General features: G+C 37.6%; 1 protein-coding gene across 1 annotated transcript in view; it reads left to right on the top strand.

Annotated features, from left to right (window-relative positions):
* Positions 1-2,964: 2,964 nt before the first annotated feature.
* Positions 2,965-20,567, top strand: part of LOC104528743 (kremen protein 1) — a gene marked incomplete at its 3' end in the record, with an annotated part of 18,112 nt that continues 509 nt past the window's right edge. The window contains exons 1-4 of the mRNA XM_010172837.2: positions 2,965-3,052; positions 9,752-9,914; positions 13,279-13,370; positions 20,332-20,456. Of these exons, the coding sequence (XP_010171139.2) occupies positions 2,965-3,052; positions 9,752-9,914; positions 13,279-13,370; positions 20,332-20,456 (468 nt within the window). The remainder of the gene's footprint in view (positions 3,053-9,751; positions 9,915-13,278; positions 13,371-20,331; positions 20,457-20,567) is intronic.

Raw genomic sequence — 20,567 nt, forward strand, 5'->3', positions numbered from 1 at the left:
TTTCGCGCGCGGCTTGCAGCGTGTGAGTATTTGAGGATCTCCCAGTGCTCGCCGAGCTGGGAGCTTGGAAAACTGTATAAAAGCATGAGATAAGAGGAAGAAGAGCAGCACATTTTTCTGTCTAAGTGGTTTGGTAACTAGATCTGCAGGACAGAGCCATCTGCAGGGAGCAGCATTTTCCACTGGGAAATGAAATAACCGGTGGCAGCAAGGAAGAACAGGGACTGCAGAGCCAGAGCTTGGAGGGTGGCCATCTCACCAGTCTGCAGCCTGCTGCCCCAGCTCCCTGTCAAGCATAGACTCCTCTGACCATTCAGGTTCTCGATCAGCCAAGGAATCTGGGAAGCCTGCAGCTTCACTACCTGTTAGTGTGATTTTTCACTTACATTTTCTCTGTACCCTTTTGTCTTCATCTCAGTTGTCCCTGATGATTTCAAGTACCATAGGTCTCTGATAAACGTTAGCCCCACTTAGCAAGATCTGAAGTGGCTGTTCTAGATGATCAGTGTCACAGCCATCAGATGCATTGTCCTCCCAGATACATTTTCCATATTGTAATCGTTGTTACTCTTTATAACATGGAATTGCTCTACTTCCTTTTGCCATGAACAGATATTTGCTCATCAAGCTTTTGTAGATACACTTAATTATACTTGGAAAATACTTACATAGACTTTCTCGGGGGAAAAAAAGCCTTTTACCAGAAAGAGAACTCTGAAGGTAAACTTTACCTGAAGTGAGTAAAACATGAGAGTATTTTCAGATAAACATGTAGAGAGCTGCCTAGACAGAGACATGTCTAGACCATGTCTAACAGTCTGTTCTCAGTACGATTAGGACATGTTTGGTGCACACAGTAGGTACTCCTTCCTTTGCTTAAGCTGAAGAATGTTTTTTTGTAAGATTTCTGAGCAGAACTGCAGACAGAACAGTCCATGTGTGACCACGTCCCCCACAGCAGGCTGCATAACAGCAAGTGGAGGAAATATCCTAGCTAGAATGGTTCATAGCCTTCTATCTGTTCACACACCTGTACTTCCATCTTATAGCCAACTTTTAACTGCATGCACTGGCAACCGCTAAAGGAGACAGAGATGCCTCAGCACAAGCAGCTGGGGCAGAGGGAGGGGAGGGAAGAATATATAATACCTCTGAGTGAAGGGGTAGCAAAGAGGAATGAATCTAGAAAGCACTGCAACCTATGTGTCTTCTGCTAAAGAACCTGGAAACAGTGCAAATCTACACTTCATCAAGGGCCTGTAATTTGTATGGCACATACAAAATCTGCAGAGTTGCTAATCTGCACAAACCATACCCATATACAAATCCCACAGGACTAATAAGGGATCAGCTGGGTCAGATTGCACTTGAAGCTAGCAGAATTCTGAAATGATAAACCTTAATATTCCTTTTGTAAGTCAGTTTGTCATCTGGTATGTTTTTAATGCCTATTCATTTTTATCAAATGCATGTCTTAATAATTCTTGTAAAATGCAGTCAAAATACAGACTGCGTCACACCATCATTTGCTAAGATAGGAGAGAAACTTAACTACTGGAATTGCCTTATGAAAAATTACTTGAATTGTTCAGACATTAGAGTAAGTTCACAACCGTTTTTGCACATAATACTGTACTACTTTTCACAGAATATTTCTCCTTCACTGTGTAACGTCTAACAGTTTCCATTAATCCAAACACTGACATTTGCAGCATACAAACTTCAGTCATACCACATTTCTCAAGTGAATCGGAAATAAGAGATGAGTGAATAGATTGCCTAACATTAAATGTCTGTCTGAATTTTGTGAGTTTTGTATTCCAAAGCCAAAGAGATGGAAATGTCATTGGCAAACATTAGTTTCAGTGAACAAATGTTATTTTATATACTCAGTGCAATAAGTTCTCACTTCTGTGAGAGGTATAAATACAGTTTCTGTATTTATAGTGCTCATTTAATTTCCCCATCACAAATATATATGATTATCAGTCTTTTTCCTTTCTCTGTTTTCTTTCCATTTAGCAATACTGGGTCACCACATCCTTGGTTTTCTTCCCAGCGGAGTCTTTCCTTTGAGCTGCTGTTTCAGTCTTTCACAAACCTTGTATCTCTTGTCATCTTTTTCTGCCTATGTCTTGCAGATTCAGAGAAGCAGTTCTACTTGATATGCCTTAAGCAATCGCCATGGAAATACTTGAAAAAGTGTTTCTAACTAGACAGAAAATAAAATAATTAGTCAGACATTTCAGCGTATCATGCCTGTACATGCATAGAGCGTATCTCAAAATCCAGAGTTATGTGAATGGATTTAGGCAGGATGGAGCCAAAGAAGTGGGAGGAAGGCAGGGATTACATGCTGCCAGCTGAAAAAATTTGCATTCTTTGTCATATCACACCATAATGGTTGGGCAATTTGACCACTCCCTCCATCCACATAGTGGCTATGGCCCATCCTGATAAAATTTCCAAAGAGATTCAGTCTGCCACGCTTGACAATGGAACAACAATTTTAAAACTTCACAAAGAAAACAAATGGGTGTATTAAGAAACAGAAATTCTTATGGGGCCACATCATGCAGTCTTACTTCCAGTGATAAAGAATCACAGGAGAAGCAAGTGTGTTTGCATCTTAAGGCTGACGAAAAAGCCAGCAGCTGCAAAGCTGTGGCTAATATAGCATGTTTGTATTGTATGAATAAAAAGAAAAAAGGTAAAAAGTACATACTTCTAAGCATTAGAAATAGTGGTAACTGCCTTTCATACCCATATCCTAATTGGCCTGCTTCTGGCATATTCCAGAAGTGGTCTGGCCAATCAGATAACATTTACCTTTTTTTTTTTTTTTTTTTAAAGAAAAAAGGAAGGTGATGAAAAAGTTACTAGATTGAAGGTTAGTAATTAAAGTTTCATAAGAATAGCAAGTTCACATATATAACAACTCACACACTGCCAGAAAGCACAAGAATGGAATGCCACACGTCTGTACATTCCCAGGAATGCACATTCTTACAGGACAGACAGATGCTTAAGTCAAGGTTTGATCAAGTGTCAGGTGAGTATTCACTGTGCTTACTCTGTGGTTTTGACCAATGCTAAATAAGACCCTAGTTCTGACCAGCAAAAATTATTGCATTTGAGGACTTAAAAAAATTATAGGTACATCTGTGAGTGTGTATGTGTGGTTACGTAGAATGAGAAAGAGATTATTTTTAAACTACATGCAGAGTGCCCCTATGCTGCAAAGGGGAAATAATCAGCTAAGTGCCCTTATAGCATCACATCAGAATTTAACTGGCTGATTTATTTTCTAGCAATTTTGAAAATGGCAATTTTAAACAAAGATCATTCTTCCCTAATGGTTTTTCTTTAGTTTGTATCAACTGTTGTGTTGTGGGGTTTTTTTTACTGTTACAGTATAGACACCCAAGCCTGATAGTTTTGATAAGGGCTTTTGTTATATTAGTATTAACTGGAATAGTAAAGTATTGAAATGTAAAACTACTACTAGACTATTTTTTTACCTGATTAGGTCTAAAACAGCCTTATACTTCCCCAAAGCATTTATTTTGCATCATAATGTAATATAGAATGAGATTTTTTTTTTCTGACCGATCATATGACAGTAAGCAAATGAACTTTTGCTTCAATCGATAAAACTGAATCTTCAAAGAAAACCATTGTACTGCTAAAAATATTTTTAATAATGACCACAGAAGCCATATTTGTCTCTTTGATCTCCTGAAGCTTCTTCTGGTTTTAATCAGTGCTCCCACATGAAGAACTGTGGCAACCTATGATAATAGAATCCCTATTCGCATCCATAGGGAAACAAAAATGTTCTCATCTGAAGAAGGTATTTTGGTGTTCTGCCCTTTCCACCCATGGGCCCCTGCCTCTGTTACCGCTGGGGTATCTTGGCATCAGTTAAGTGGTTTCTGTCCTTTCCTCTGTGCATTACACTCTCATTGAAGTGCTTCTGCTGTCTAATTATACCCTTTCAATCAAATTAGAGACTGCAGCATCTGGTTAGTGCCTGTAACTGTTGCCATCTGCACCTAGATATAGTGGTTTCATTTAAGGAGGAGTACTTAAATTGCAACTCTAGCAAGAGCTACCAGAACAGTTTAGGTAGAATGGTAATGGCTTAAAGCTCCTCTTAGAACCTGTGCAAGCACATGCAGCAAGCAACTGACACCTACTCATTATTGGACCTAGCACCTTTAGTTCCATATCCAGATGTTCTGCTTAAGCATTTTTCTGACTCTTCTGAAAGGCTGTTAACAAGTGAGAACTGAGCAAGCAGTTATAGCATGTAAGTTCAAAGAACCTTTATTTCTTGTTCCAACTTTATGGAATATTTAATGTTCTGGCTATCACACCACTGTAAAGAAAGATTTAAATAGCAGCCACTTTCATTTACCTTTCATTAATCTGCAGATTTTTTAAAAGAAAACCTTGCTTCTTGTTTGACAGTAGCTGGTAGGATAATTTCCAGCCTGGGTAGACTAGTTCCTAGTAGATAATTGTTGTCAACCTTTAATTTCTCCGACCACTAATCAGCACTCCAAGTAGCTTCCAAAACTTAAAGCAAACAAATAAAGCAAGTTACTTTATTTTTTTTCAGTGAAATAGTAACAAATCTGTCATTCTGAATTTTCAGTCTCAAAAGCTATGTACATGCCCCAAACTTAGAAGACTACTCTAAGAAATCACTTAAACCATCCTGGAACCTCCATCTCATCAGTCTGCAATTTGTAATGTCACTAAATATATGTCTTTGAGAAAATACAGACTTTGAAGAATGCTCAAAAGATTTATAAGATTTCCCACTTGTCAGCCAAAAACAGAAGAGTGTTTAAGAAATAGACAGCTGTTTTCTTTGCTTTTCATCTCATTTATACAGAAAAGACTGCAAATGAATTTCAAATGTTTTATTCCAGTCTGTGGTAATGTGGCACAAAATGAGTTTCTCTGGTAACTGGGCCTCTTGTCATTAAGGACTTTAGAGATTAAAAGCAATATTTGGAAGTCCATCTTAGAAAATCACTGGAAACCAATGCAGACTCTGAAATGTCAGTGTTGTATCATCAGTGCTTCATTCAGTAAAAAAGTCAGTCTGTTATATTCTGCACTACCTTAATTTTTCAAATGAGCCTGAAGTGGCGCCCATGTGGAGTGCAGGCAGCCATACAGTCCCAAAGTAACAAAGGCATAAATGATCATTGTAAGGTTCCCTACATCGAAGAAGAAACCGAGACAGATGGAAAAAATTTTTACTACAGCTGCTGTTTGATCTTCCAAATGTTGATCTGGCTCTAATAAAACTAATTGTGAACCTGTATCACACACTGAGCATTCACTCATAGTGGACAACCATCCCCAGACTTATTTTCTGCTTTTTATTTTTAGCAGTTGCCACCCAATACATACGTATCTAGTCTTGGTATTCATTTAAAAAAAAAAAAAAGTTCTTTTTCTGTCAACCATGGCACCTGATGTGTTGAAAACAAAACAACCCTGACAACACACTGCTGTCCGTGTTTTCTCACTAAGGCTTATAAGCATTATCCTGAACTGGACCTGTTGGAACCTTCCAGCTTTTCATGACTAGAACCACTGCAGTGGTTCTATCTTTGATTGATTCTGTTTGCAGACATCTCCATGGAACCATAGAAGCAGCGGGGTCGTTAGGCAGTTAATAGAGTGAAATCATCACAAACATTGATTTTAATAATAGATTTGACACAAGCCTCTACCTTCCAACTATGTCTGAAATGCATCTGACTAAGATCTTAGAAATAAGAGGTCAGAGACTTCAAGATTTGAATGGTCACAGCTTCCTCCATGCACTGTCTAAAACCCTAGTGATTTAATATAGGTTTATGATTGACAGGATAGTTTAAAGTGAGCCTTGGGTGCCTGAACAGAAACCACATGACAAATCTGTCAAGCACAGTGGCAGTCTGTTGCCTTCTAGGAAGCTGTCAGCTTTAGTTTCTACAAAGTGCCTGTTTTCCTTTGGTGTCTTTGCCACCTGGAGAGGACCTGGATATGGTGCAAGTTCTGGCATAGTATACTATAATCTTGCAAAACTTTAAGGAGTAAGGCATGCTGAAATTAATAGAACTGGTATTAATTTGTTTGAGTCACTGTTCTTATGGTAGTTAGATTCCAAGCGAAGGGCTTCATAGCCTAAAGTGATGTGGAAGTATCAACCGACATAAGGCAGTTGGATCCAGTGGGTGCCAGAACAGTAAAGGAGGGGTGGTTGTTCTTGGTTTTATTTTTTTCCCCTCCCTTCTACATGATCATAATCTACCAAAGAGAAATCAGGTAATTTGACTAAGCCCAAGAGTTTTACCAATAGTGTTCAGTCCACTCTTTTCTGACTGTTTTATTTAGATGACCTCTTCTGCGCTAGTTTTGTGTAGACAAATCTGGCTGACCTTTTTTAAGCTAATTTTTTCACAGAATTATTGTACCAGTGGTGCAAGACAAAAATAATTCCTTTTCTCCAGAATCTCTTAGGACTTTTGTCTTTAAAGTGCAGCCTATGGATTTAAAATGGAGAGGACCATGGTCTGTGTACAGATGAAACATTCACTTTGCACATTCAACACACTGGGAATATTAATTTCACAGTGAGATTGCTAAGGTAGTGTCTTGGCTGTCATGCAGCAAAATATGGTGAAATCACTATAAGAAATCAGCTGTTTACTGCCAAGATACTGAATAGGTTGAGAGATCTTTATCCATGTTACTAGGAATTTTATAGAAAACTGTACAAAATATATCTCAGCAGATCTTGAAGCTGATTGTTCTAGGGAAAAAAAATGTAGGACTGAGGACCTAAGCCAACTTATGGTACACTAATTATAATTACTATTTTTATTATTTTTAAATGCCAACATTTACTTGAAAACACTGCACTCCAATGCTATGGCAAAGTTATTAATCATTAACAAAATGAAAATTTCCTAGCAAATTCCTTGTAACACAAAAAGATATGTATTTCATTCGATAACAGCTGCTAAATTCCACAACTTAAAGTTTTCATTTAATTTTTTTCCTGTGATTTTACATGGTATCACACTGCTTCCCCGTTCCACATTTAAATACCCACAAAGCCAGGGGAGCTTCACTACAACTCAGCTGTCAGATTTTTCCCAAATCTCATGGTAGTGCAGGAGAACACAGGAGGCACTGTTACAGCTACATATTGTCTTGGGAACAAAAAAAAAACCAAACCAGCTAAGAGGAATGAAAAGAATTGTGACTCTTCCTTTTGTGCAATGTCCTTAAAGTACTAGTGCAATGAAGTTTGAAGAAAATCTATTTTAAAAAAAAAGCTGACATGAAAATGAAAGGCAGTCACTACTGCAAGTTAAAGCACACATCTGTTTTAGCAGATCCCAAAATAGGCTAATGTTAACTTCAGTTTAGTCTGTGTGCCAGATTACATTCAGGTACTGTAGCATTCCTTGCATTTCTGAGTAGACGTAAGTACATATTGCTTCTCATTTAGAAGTGAAAAGCAAAAGAAGTAATAGCACTAAGCTAAAGTAGATGTTTTTTTCTGGATGTGTTTATCACTTCTCTCAGCTGCTTATTTATACTGTATGTTATTTTGTTCATCCAGTTTGATAATGTTTTCCTCTCTTTTCTGCCAATTTAATCAGCTTATATTTTTCAGCTGTGATACAGAGTAACTTTTGCATTAACTGCAAAGCAAGAGAGTTATTGAAGAAAGTTGCAACACTGTGCTGACTTTAAAGTGGGGGTTTTTCATATGTTTATGCAAATATCAGTGGTGGCCTGAATACTGGAAACTCAGATTTGCATTTCCAAGTAAATATAGGTAGCTCACCTGCACGTTTAAGGCAGTTGGGCAAATTACAATAAGGAGGAATATCAACTTGAAGCTTGTTTTTGTTAAATTAGCTAGCTTTCTTTCCACAGATAATAGCAGTATACATTAATGGCTGTGCAGACACCTCTTCTGTGTGCCTTCAGCAACAAAATTCCATTTAATAGAAATCCTAACTTGCCTAGGCATGAAAATACACAGTGAAGGCACAAAAACATCAGCTTTCATCTGCTGTGTAATAACTGTGAAATAATCATTATAATTGCACCATTCTGAGATTTGTGGGCCCAGACTAAACTCATTTCAAAGGCATGGTTTTAATAACACATTTTCCCTTCTCTCACAGTATTTCTAAAGACAAAAAAGGTGTACTGTTACTATCAGGATTAAGCTGGGTGTGTTTACCCCTTCCAGCTGCAGCCACACAGGTCTTTCTAGCCTTGTTTTGTAAAGTACGTCTCGTGAGGAACACCTGAGATCAGCATACTCAACTTCAGAGCACTCTCCCTCAGGGGCGTAAAATATCTCTGCAGCTGTTATGTGGTTTCTACGGAGAATTCTATCGGATAAAACAAAAGGCTGCAGTTAGTAGGAAGCTATTTGTGACTTTCCGCAGTAATGCTACTCAGTATAAAGAAATATTTATGGCAGTGTAACACAGCATTTTTAATTCTGTCATGGACTGTTGTATTTTAATACTATTTTAAAACAAATGCATAGATGATAAATGTTACCAAGTATTAATTATAACAGGATGGACTAACTTATGGTACACTAATTATAATTACTATTTCTGGAAGGTGATCACGGAATCATAGAATGGTTGAGGTTGGAAGTGACCTCTGGAGGTCATCTTGTTCAGTCCCTCTGCTCAAGCACAGTCACCTAAAGCAGGTTGCCCAGGACCATGTCCAGATGGCTTTTGAATGTCTCCAAGGATGGAGATTCCACAACCTCTCTGAGCAGACTCTTCCTGTGCTCTGTCACCCTCATTGTGCGGAATTTAATAAAAAATGGTTTGCCTTTTTAGTAAGGGTAAAATTGTTCATGCATATGAATACTTATTTGATCAGAAGACATCATTAATAAGATACAGCAAAGCCAGGCAGCATGGGATTTGTAGTTCAGCTGAGAAGAGGATACTGTATTTAATGACTAGTTAAATCATTCTCTGCTTTGATTTCTAACTTTCTGACTATTAGGAGGCTAGAAGAACAAACATAAATGGGAGAAAATATGAGCGAGGCAAAAGAATATTGACCTGTAAGTTTTAATCTGAAAGCATAAATGTTTTAGTAGCAAATCACAGTATCATGATTATACTCTCCTGAAGAAAGTCCCTTTCTAAGGCAATTCAGGCCAGAGGAAAAAATGCCTAAGAATTTTTCTAAATCAGGATGTACATGTTTGCAAGATCCACGCCTACAAAACCTTTCTCTTTACAAAGTACAGATCTTCACAACTTTAGTTAAACTGGCATGAGATTTTGGGTAGTATGCTGAGAAGTGTCAGACTGATAATATAATCTAATCTAATTTTTGGAAAATTAACAAGTTACAGATTCATCCTAATGACTAAAAATGGAGAAAACAGTAAAAAAGTGTAGTATGCTTATGGAGAAAATGCACGTTAATTTTATTAACCACTCTTCAGATCCAACTGTCTTATACATTGTTTAGTAAAATAATGAAATCATAGTCTCTTCAACAGATGTTTGAGAGAAAACTTAAATCCCAGACAGCATCTTTAGTTGCCTAAACAATGCAGGAAACATGTGAGTGAAAGAAAATGTTGTCTCGGGGATGGGTGGAGAGCAAGGGAAGAACAACCCAACAGTAAATCTACATATGTTCTTTTTCTTTTTCCATTTCCATTTCTTCCCAGAATGTTACACAGCAAATGGGGCTGACTATCGTGGCACTCAGAACCAGACCTCCCAATATGCAGGGAAACCTTGTCTTTTTTGGAATGAGACCTTTGAGCACCCTTATAATACTTTGAAATATCCCAATGGGGAGGGAGGGCTTGGAGAGCATAACTACTGCAGGTAAGAAATATCTCATTGCTACTAATATTGCCTATATACCCAGTGTTACTTTAAACAGCTGATACAAAATTATGAAGCTTCCTATCCTACAGTGAAGAATGTCAGAACCGTGGCTATCTGACAGGTTTTGTTTTATCCTGTAATCAGTACCCTGGATCTACAAGCACCATTAGTAGAGTAACTTTTTCAAACCAGCTCTCACCTGAAGTCCATATCATATATCCAATCTATAATTTGGCATGACAGAGAAAGACTAGAGATTACTTAAAGGAAAAGGTGGAGATAATAAAAATATTAATCCAAGTCAGAAGTACAGAAGCACTCATGAACATCCATAGGAATCTCTGGGACATTATGGTTTTTATCCTCACCCACAAGCCTGGTTCTGTTATACACTGAGTTTTGCGCTAATGAAAGTTACATAGTCACTAAAAATTCTCAGTGAGCATAAGCTGTTCAGTGACTTAGAATTGTCATTTGAATCCAGAAGCTCAACAGTCAATGGATAAAATACCAGCTCAAACCATGGGAGATCTGCTTTCATTTCCGTGCCTTCTAGAGAAGTCCTCCATAACTATGGATAGAACTCAGAATGAAGATCAAATAATAACTTCAGAATTTAAGAGCCAAATAAGAACAGATGTTTAAGCTCTGTAGGTTCTTCTCAGCCTGTAACATTTAACTTGCTGGTGTTGTGCATGAGGAAGTTACATGCACTTCTGCCTTTGCAGGACTGACCAGCTAAGTTTTTATTCCCATCTGTACTTGCTATGGAAATGGGTGGGTAATAACCTGATAGATACATTCCTTGAACAGTGATAATCATCAGCTCATCTAGGATGCGTATAAAGTTGAGTGGTGCTTCTTACTTACTGGGTAACAGGGACAGAGATGTTTAAACCAAGAGATTAAGAACTGAGTTACCTCGGGCATAGCAAGAAAAGCTCTAATGTCTCCTTTGTGAGAAGGTTCAAACCACAACTCAGTTCTCCTGGAAAGTGCCTTTACTTAGCAGGTTATAGGCTTTCTAGGGTAGAGCCTATACACTTGCCACCTTCATGTTGAAATTATTTCACTATAAGCAATATAAATCAGGATAAACGAGGCAAAATTACAATGCAGGAGTTCAGCACAATTGCTATGTCACGAAAACAGGATCCTAGTTCTTGAACCAAGAACTTTTCCATATTTAATCAGAAACAGATATTCAAGAAAATATGACACAGACATAGACAGACAGTTAATGGAGAGTAAGTAAGAAAGCACAGAAAAGAGGTCTTGTGGACATACAGCAGACAGATGAGCACATCGATGAAAGGATTCAGTGGCATTTCCAGGGTATTTAATGACTCAGGAGGATATTTCTCATTGAAGAACACTGGTGAAAGACAGGGAAGAAAAACACTTACTTGGGATCTTTTCCAGTGGTTACAGCAGTGCTTCGAAATAACTGTTCAATGTGTTGCACCAGTGGACTCTGTTTTCAGACATAGAAGGAGAAAGCATTAATTGCCAAGTTCTGAATTTGACTCTTTTGAACCAGTTCAGCATCTTACAGGAGCAAAAAAAAAATACACCACCTACAAAAGAAACTCCATAGAAGTTGGGCATTCTCTTTAGAAAATGGCCTGGAAACCAAATGAACCCATCAAGCTGTCTATCATCAGATCGGAATGTGAGCACTGTAAGGACTGTTTTCCCATCAGAAACATTTCACACCAACTTCACAGCCTCCTTCACCAAACGCATAACAAATCTCATGAGTGCTGTCTGTCAGTATGCATACCGATGCAGAGCTATAAAAAGGCTAGTGGCCACTGAATTATCTCTCTGATACAAGTAGCAGAATCAAGAATGTAATTTTGATTGTTGCTGTGTGGCAATACAGATAGACCGTAGATAGACCGTATTTACAGGGTGTTACTTTTGGCAGTCGTATCTGGCTAATACTTAGGTTAGTACAAAACAAAACATATACAACCTATGCAAAAATGTGCATAACAAACTGAATGTTTATCCAGGTATTCAAGTAATCCTTACTAGAGTCTCACTTTACTTACCAAATGAGAGTTTGGTGTTACAAGGAGCAAGAAGCTTATAATCTGGTATGTAAACCTCAGGAATTACTTTTTACCAAATACAGCTTTTTAACCTTAATCTGCTAGGTGTTAGATTGTCTTCTTTGAGACGGAGTTTGACTGGAAGGTTAGGCATTTTCTTCCTTGGCCCAGGAATATTCTCACAGGTGTATGGAATGGTGATCCTAACTAACGAATGCTTTTTCACTTCACATTCTGTTGGAAAAAAAAAAAAACAACAATAAAAAACCAAAAAACTCAAAGTCACTGCTTCAAGAGTGTCAGAGCATATCTTTAGCATGCAAATCTTGTCGAGGACTTGTTAGTGAAGATACCACTGTTTTAGCTCTTTCTCTGCCATTCATTTGCGCGGTGACAGTGGACAATTTGATCTTTTCTGAGGCAACACATCTCACAAGGCTTTCTTAAGACATAGTACATTGCTTTGAGGCTCAATTTGAGGGACAATATTTTAGTAATCTAATTTTACACTTAAAGCATTAATGAGAAATGTGTTGTCTCTCCATGGGTGGTCCTTACTTGGAATACTTTGTTTACTGCAAGACACCCTGTTAAGGTGTAAATACTTCATAATGTTCCACTAAACCTCATTTCAGCCATAACATAATTATGCAGACTGAAGTTTTTGGAGATTTTGAAAGGCACTCAATTGTTTTCTAACTGTATGCACTTTTGAGGTTCAAGGCAAAGATTTCTAAAGACATTCATCACATTTCTCCGCAATTTCCTTTCTTGTTAAGGCATTTTTATGTGGAGTGCCATTACCATGATTCACTTGCAAATATCTGATTGTCAAATGACAACCTGCATCTGAACTGACACTTCAGTGCAGTGGGGATCTCATTAATAGAATTCATGCCAAAACACATGATGAAAAGATTTCAGTTGGCCTCAAGGCAAAAATAGAGTTTAGGAGTCTAAGCAACCTGTATGCAGGATGTGGGCCTGAAAATCTTCCTCTCTCTCAGTACTGTCCAGAAATAGCTCTGTACCTTTTAGACTTAAAGAAAAAAGAAGGTTTTTTTTTTAGGCATTACTAGCATTTTATGCTTGCTGTGTACTGTAATAACCAAAGTTATCTGAACTTCCTGACCACTTTTGCATTTTCATTGGTATGTAAATCCAACAGGTTAAATATTCAATAGTTATTAGAGTAAAAATAGCAATGACACTGAAGCTTAATAAGATTTATTTGATGTGGGTTTGTTTGGTTTTTTAAAATATTTGATTGCTTTTCACTCACCCTCTCTATTTTTCTCTTTCAGGAACCCTGATGGAGATGTCAGCCCATGGTGCTACATTGCAGAGCATGAGGATGGAATATATTGGAAATACTGTGAGATTCCATCCTGCCGAAGTAAGAGCACCATGCAGTTTTTTTAGGCCTGCATCTCTGTTGAACAGAGATTGGCAGTCATACAACAGTTGGTAGTGATTTTCAAACAGAAACTAGGATAAGGCCAATCAGCTTATTTTCATTTGCAGACTAAGCAATATTCTAAATGTATCTCTAGCATTAATGACAAGTTTACTGAATTGTTCCTCCATTGCTCTCCTTTTAATCTCATTTCAGAATTAGTAGATTATATTATTTACAAATAATACCAGACAGAGAATCACTCAAAACTTATGAAGTACTGCTAATTTTTTGAATCCATAGAAATATGTCACTCATTTATTAAAAACTAGAGGACAAAATTGAGTAGGAATTTTTTTTTTTTTTTCTTTTTTTACAAGTTACATATGTGTCCATCATTTGCAATTAGCTTGTAAAATGGATGGCATTAGTTCAATGTGTATAACACATCATATGCAGAGTTTCTTGGAAGAAATAAAGACAGTGTGAGAGGACATAGGGAAAAGGTGGCTATTTGTTAGGTATATGTGAGCTCTAGGCTAGAATTCTGTTCCTTGCAGGTGCATATACTTAGCATTGCTGTGAAACCACAAACTAGACTTTGTTCAATTTTTTTTTTAACAGATAATTCACAAGCTATTCACCTGAAGTTTCCTTCCAGTATTTAATATTTTTAATGTATTATACTATTTACCTTGTCCAAGATGTGGAGGTCTTGTAATGATTCGTGTCAATATGTTCCAAAATTTTCATTCCTGAATGCTCTAGGATAAACTCCTAAGAATTATGTTCTTTAAACTATGCCAAAATATTAAAAAGAAATTCCAGTTTTGAATGTTAACAAGCAACCATAACTACACTTTTTATTAAGTCTAATCATTAATGCCTTTACTTGCTTTCCTAACTTCTTCCATGCAAGTACTCTCTATTTCTAAGGCATAATTAATGTGTATACTGTTAAGTATCAGACCAGTTGTCCTTATGTAGGCATACTTGCAATTGGAAGAAGTCTATTTCTTACTTGAAGTTAAGAAAACAAAACCAACCAAAGAAAAATGTATCTAAAGTGATTTTTTTACTTTATCCACAGTTTTCTGTTTTTGTGAATGTGAGCAAGTGATTCACATGTTCAAGCTAGGCAAACAAATACTTAAGTGTGACCTGAAGTTGGGTGACTTTTACTTAGACTTAAATACAGATTAAGGAGTCTAAATTAAATAACACAAAGTCATTCAACATTCCGATACTCATTGTTCAGAAGACATCTTACTCCTCTTTTTCTAATATACCAGGTCCTATTTAGGAAACGTGACTCTCCTAATTAAGAAATTTATCTTGGTCTAAAAGGAAAGAATTTGCATTTTCTTTAAAGACCACAGATGTTAACAAATTCTCTGGATATGGCACCAGTAAAAAAACTGAAAGGCAAATTCTCGCCACTCCATTTGTTCTACACAAAGGATCCTTTTAAAACCAGCTTCACTCATTTTCTCTGCGGTGGGGAGTAGAGGATTTAAACTTGGACACTTACTTGCATGGATAATCCAGACTTACATTTGCAAAATGTCCTTTTGACCAGTAGCAGCTGCTTCAAGCATTGCACTGAAACTGGATACTAGAAAAAGGAATTGCAGCAATTTAGAACAAGCTGTACATTGCAAGCCCGTCCAAGTCTTAATACAAACCTCATGGTTTATGAAGCTGTGTAACTAAAAAAAAAAAAAAAAACCAAACCAAAAAACCCCACAAAACAACCCCAAAACCAAAAACCCCACCACTTTTATTCTTTACCAGATTTTTCTATCTTCAGTAAGCATGACGCTAAATCATAGGACCATCAAAACTGACTTGTGAAGTGCATAATACATAACTGAGTTCTGTGATGGAGCAAGAAGGCACTTGTGTAAAGAAATCCTATTTGAAATTTTTAGAAAAGTAAAAAAATCGAATTATATAAGCTTATTTTCCATAATTATATTTACCAATAGAAAAGACAAGTATCTGGAGCATAATTTGCCTATACACTATACCCACATAATAACACTGCAAAGCCAACAACATGAAGCGTCTTGATTGCCTACAGAGATTTGCATGCAATGATTCACTGTAACAATAATTACGAATCTGCAGATAAGAACTTTTCATTGTGATGATGATTTCACATGATTAGATCATGTGTCTCATTCACTAATATTTATACGTAATACTAAATGTTTCATTCAGAAATGTGTTCTGGCATTCTGCATGTGTAAAGACACTATACAAAATTCAGCAGTGTTAGATGAGGATGGATGGGCATAATCACAGAAGACAGTGGTAGTTAACCCCAGTAGGAGTTGAATCTTTCCTTTTCTTCCTCTCCTCTTCTTAATGGCTTGCCTGCTAAGCAGACTGGAATGGACATAAACAAAATGAAAGGCAAGAAGGCAGCACTGAGTCCTGAGAGAACATGTGCATCTCACGTGGAGAATTCAGAACTGAATGCTTGAGGTGGTATGTTTGCAATGTTGCAGCTATTCCTGACTTTTTTAGTCTCTTTGTTAATGAGGTTAGGTTGAAAATCAAAGGAAGTAACAACTTAACGCTCTCAAAAGGTAAAAGAAAGAAAGGCTTGCTGTCCCACTTAATTGCATCTCCATGTTTATGGCCCACATGAGTCTCTTACCATAAACAGATTTCCTTACTGGAATCATATTTCCTGTGTACACACATGTCATGTAGTAAATTTATTTATTAAGGAAATATTGATGAAGTGTTAAATGGCAGAGCTAGGTAAGTTACACAGAGCTGTATTGGTTACTCTGTAAGATGGACCTGTATACATTTTAATGGAAGAACAAAGAGAGTAGCTTGCACAATTTGAGACAGTATACTGGTGCATACAACCACTGCAAAAAGCTAGGAGGCTCTTGAAAGACAGCTAGATGAGCACAGCTGGAACATGGTTTTGAGCTGAAAAGGATTAATTCCATGTTTTAATACATGTGCTTCAACATGTAATATGCAGAAGCTCTGGTGTTTGCTAGGACCTGATTATGTCAGATGCTCCTTAAAAGAAAAATAGAATGCTTGCACAAAAGAGGTGACCTTTTAAGCACAAGAGAAAAAAATAGGTACAAATGGGTGACGACAATGTAACAGTAAGACATCACTGATCAGCATGAACAGTATTCGCAGAACATCGACTACATCATTTTTGCCAAGCTACTTTGGTAGGCTAAACATTAAGAGCAAATTAAGGCAAAATATTATGTTGGAAATTTTTAAAGGTCAGAGTAACTAAACAGTCACTATCTATCTAGAAATACTTTTCATTCTTCATTGCTTTATATCTATGTGTGTATATACACACACACATAGGGTTGTAGAATACCCTAGGTTGGAAAGGACCTCAGGCCATCATCTAGTCCAACCTCCTGCTCAAAGCAGGGCCAGCTCTGAGATCAGACAAAGTTATTCAGTTTGTCAGATGAGACCAAGTTTATCCAGTCAGGCCATGACAACCTCCAGGGGCACCCCCTCTCTGGGCCCTTGTTCCCATGATTGACTGCCAGCACGGTGAAAAGATTTTCCGTATATCCAGTCTGAACATGTCAGGTTTCAACTTAAGCTCCTTCCCTCTTGTCCAAAAGGCAGCACTGTGAAGACCCTGGCTCCATCGTTGTGACAACCTCCATGTAGGTATTGCAAAGCTGCTAGGGGGTACCCCTGAAGCCTTCTCTTCTGCAGGCTGAACAAGCCCCAGTCCCTCAGCCTCTTCTCACAGGGCGAATGCTTCAGCCCTCTGAGCATCTTGATCTCTGCTGAACTCACTTCAGACAATTAATGTCTTTCTTGCACTGGTGGGCCTAAAACTGGACATAGTAGTCTCAATGTGGTCTTAACAAGTGCTGAGTAGAGGAACAGTCACTTCCCTTGATCTTTCGCTGCGCTTATCTTGATACAGGCCTATTGGCCACCTTTGCTTTCTGGCACACACCTGGCTCCCCGTCTTTCGGGACCTCCAGGGCCTTTTCAGCAGAGCTGCTCCACATACATAAATGTACACTGTCTTCTTTTAGTTTTATGTTGAGTGGTTCCCTATGCATACATCCTGATTCAGTTTCGTATAGTATGAATGAGGAGCATATTATTCTAATACACTAAAAATATTGTTGAAAAAGCAGTAATTTGTGATCACTGTGGATCTGATATAAAAGCAATGTTTGCCAATTAGATCTTCTCCAACTCAGATTACAAATTAGCTCCCCTCTACTATTATGCTTTTACTGTGTACTCTGACTACCCTTCAGTAGCAACTCAGGGGTGTCTCAGGTTTAGGACCAGCCCATCAGTAGCCATAGGAAGAACTGGTGTATCAAAAAATCTTACGTGCATGTACAGGAGTATTTGTGTGTGTGTGTGTGTGTGTGTGTTGTCCCAGTTCAGAAAAGCATTTAATCATATATTTGATGTGGGACTGCTAAAGTGCTTTTAGCTGAGCATGTATCCTTGGGCTTATGTTGTTGATTTTATATCAAAGTAATTTGAAGAGCTGGGCACTGGCATGAAAACTGCTGTTGATTGACGTTTCTCCTGTTTATTCACAATCATATGACACATGATAATTTTGTTTGCTAGATACGAGAAAATTAAAATACTGCTAGGACACTAAAAAGACCAATTAGCTTTAGGATGTACCCAAATGGTACGCTTGATTTACGTACAAAAAGTAAGAAGTTTTCGAATTACTCAGTCTGGTTTCTTAGCATGGAACATATTGAAGTACTGATCCTCTGGAGACGAGGTTGAAGGGTAAAGCTACTTAAAAAAATTACATATATATGCGTGTGTGTATATATATATATATATACACACACACACGTATATAAAATATGTGGTTTTAGGAAATCCCAGGTCTCCTAGGAAAATGAGCTAGGTTGGTTAACTAGGAAGCTTTTTCAGGGCAGTGAAATCATGCATTGTACAAAAAAACAGCTCTCAATTATCTGTGCAGCTGTACTCAGCTGGGGTGGGGCTGTAAATGGGGATTTCCAGAGGTATGTTAAATCAGGCTGTAACTTGATGTCTCAGTACTTACATGCATGTTGCTGCAAGGCATATGAAAGCCATAACTCCGTGCAAGCATTTCTAATTGAAATTGCATCATTCTTAGAAAACAAAAATTTTTGAACACTATTTGAAGCAATGTTATCCAATTATTCAAAAAATATACATATTTGAATTTTCTTCCCAACTTACACCACACTATAATCGTCTTCCTTAAGAGTATAATCTTATACACACCAGTGTATTTGTTGGTCACTAATAGATATGCTAACCCTCTTCCTCAAAATTAGGAAGCTGCCTTAGGCAACATAACCCAAGTCTGGGAGCACGTTCTCAGACAGAGATGTCAGGATGATTCAGATTTTAACAGTAAGCTGACATCATTTTACAAGCTCTGTATATAATATTCCAAAAGACTAGGGATGAGACCCTCTTTGTTAAATTAAACAAATAGTAAGAAGTTCTGAATTCAAGGCATTATTTCAATGGCTGCTGCACATGGACATTTATAAGAAATCCCAGTAATGAGCCTTCCAGAATCCAATTAAGAGATACTTTTAGGACTACTGTACAAGACTGCTCAGCGCAAAAAGCATCATTGCATTCCCATTGTATTTACATGACAGTACAATAATATAGAAGCAGTTTACTAACACACAGGCTATCTGATTGATAAAAGGCCCACCTGTACAAGAGATGACTAGTTCCAAAGGAGCCCCAAACCAGCTAATCCACACACTATCAGGCATCAGAGGCTGCAAAATGCCAAACCAAGCATTTCCCCCCAAAACCCCACTGCTGGTAAGTCAAAAACCTGCAACAGTGTTGTGCCACAAGATATTAGCAAGACAGACTTCAGAGTTTACTGGGTACTGAAAAAACAAACGACTGAATAAGTAAAACTCTCATACAGTTCTCTGACTGCATCACATGTTATACAGAGCTGTGGAGGTTAGGTGGACAAAAAATAATCCTTGTCAGTCTGGCACAAGGATAAAAATTATCTGACCACAGAGCTGGTAGTAGATTTAATTCCAGGTATGTTAGCAGATAATTTTATGGCATTAGCACAGCACTATATTGTACCCCACATCCCCTCTTCTAGTAGTCATGGCTAAATTCCAGTACTTTGATGAAAAGTGCAAAACCAAACCAAACCGAAAACAAAGGACAAATTACGCACTGAAGGGAGAAAAGTTTCTGACCTCCCCTAATGACCAAGGAGCCTTGAAATGTTGTAGTTATACAGTATAAATAGATCTTTCTTTAAAAAAGTAATATTGCTCACTTTGAATCTCTTTGTACATACCATAAAATATGATACTTTGAATTAATATCAGAATTTGAGTTTTAAATATTAGGAAATTCCCCTATATAATTATATAGGCCTTCCCATAAAACTTGACAAACTCCATCATAAAACAGTTTATGTTCTCTTCCTCAAGTGTCCTGTTTAGAAAACTTCCTGAACTTCCTTGTTTTGAAGATTAGACAGAAATCACATTGTTTCACTTACATTGTTAGAATATGCATAATCATAGCAAAAAAACCCCACAAAACCTCTGAACCCACTTAATGCTTTTTTTTTTTTTTTAATTGTCTACCAGGAGAAATGAGAGAGGTTTTTATCTTGTGTATATTACTGCAGCTTACAGAAACCAACTACTGTGATTCTGTGTGCTGTAGGTATATTACTAAGATATTATGCTATTTTACCACCTGTAATTTATTGCTGGGCGTGTTTGGAGAATATGACAAGAACGTAGCATAGAGTAACATTTCCCATACTGCAAAATCAAGACAAGAACATATAGAGAGCTGCTTAGTTAACCAGGTAGTGCATAAAGCAGTCTGTGTCTTGGGTGTTTCCTAGCACATCTTTAGAACGACTGTTGTCTGTTAATCTTGCCAGTGCCGGGGAATCTAGGGTGTTACAAGGACCATGGAGAGCCACCACCTTTGACTGGCACCAGCGAGACCTCCAATAAGCTTACTATCCAAACATGCATCAGTTCCTGCCGAAGTCAACAATTTAAGGTGATTTCTTTGACATACATTTATAAAATGTTTTCAAAGGCAAAAGATGGCAATATGCCTAGAGCTCTCTATCATATTTCTATCAACTCTCCCCCTTCCCCCCCCCCCCTC

Source organism: Antrostomus carolinensis, unplaced genomic scaffold (genome assembly GCF_000700745.2).
Source record: "Antrostomus carolinensis isolate BGI_N321 unplaced genomic scaffold, ASM70074v2 scaffold37017, whole genome shotgun sequence".
NCBI classification, from domain to species: Eukaryota; Metazoa; Chordata; class Aves; order Caprimulgiformes; family Caprimulgidae; genus Antrostomus; species Antrostomus carolinensis.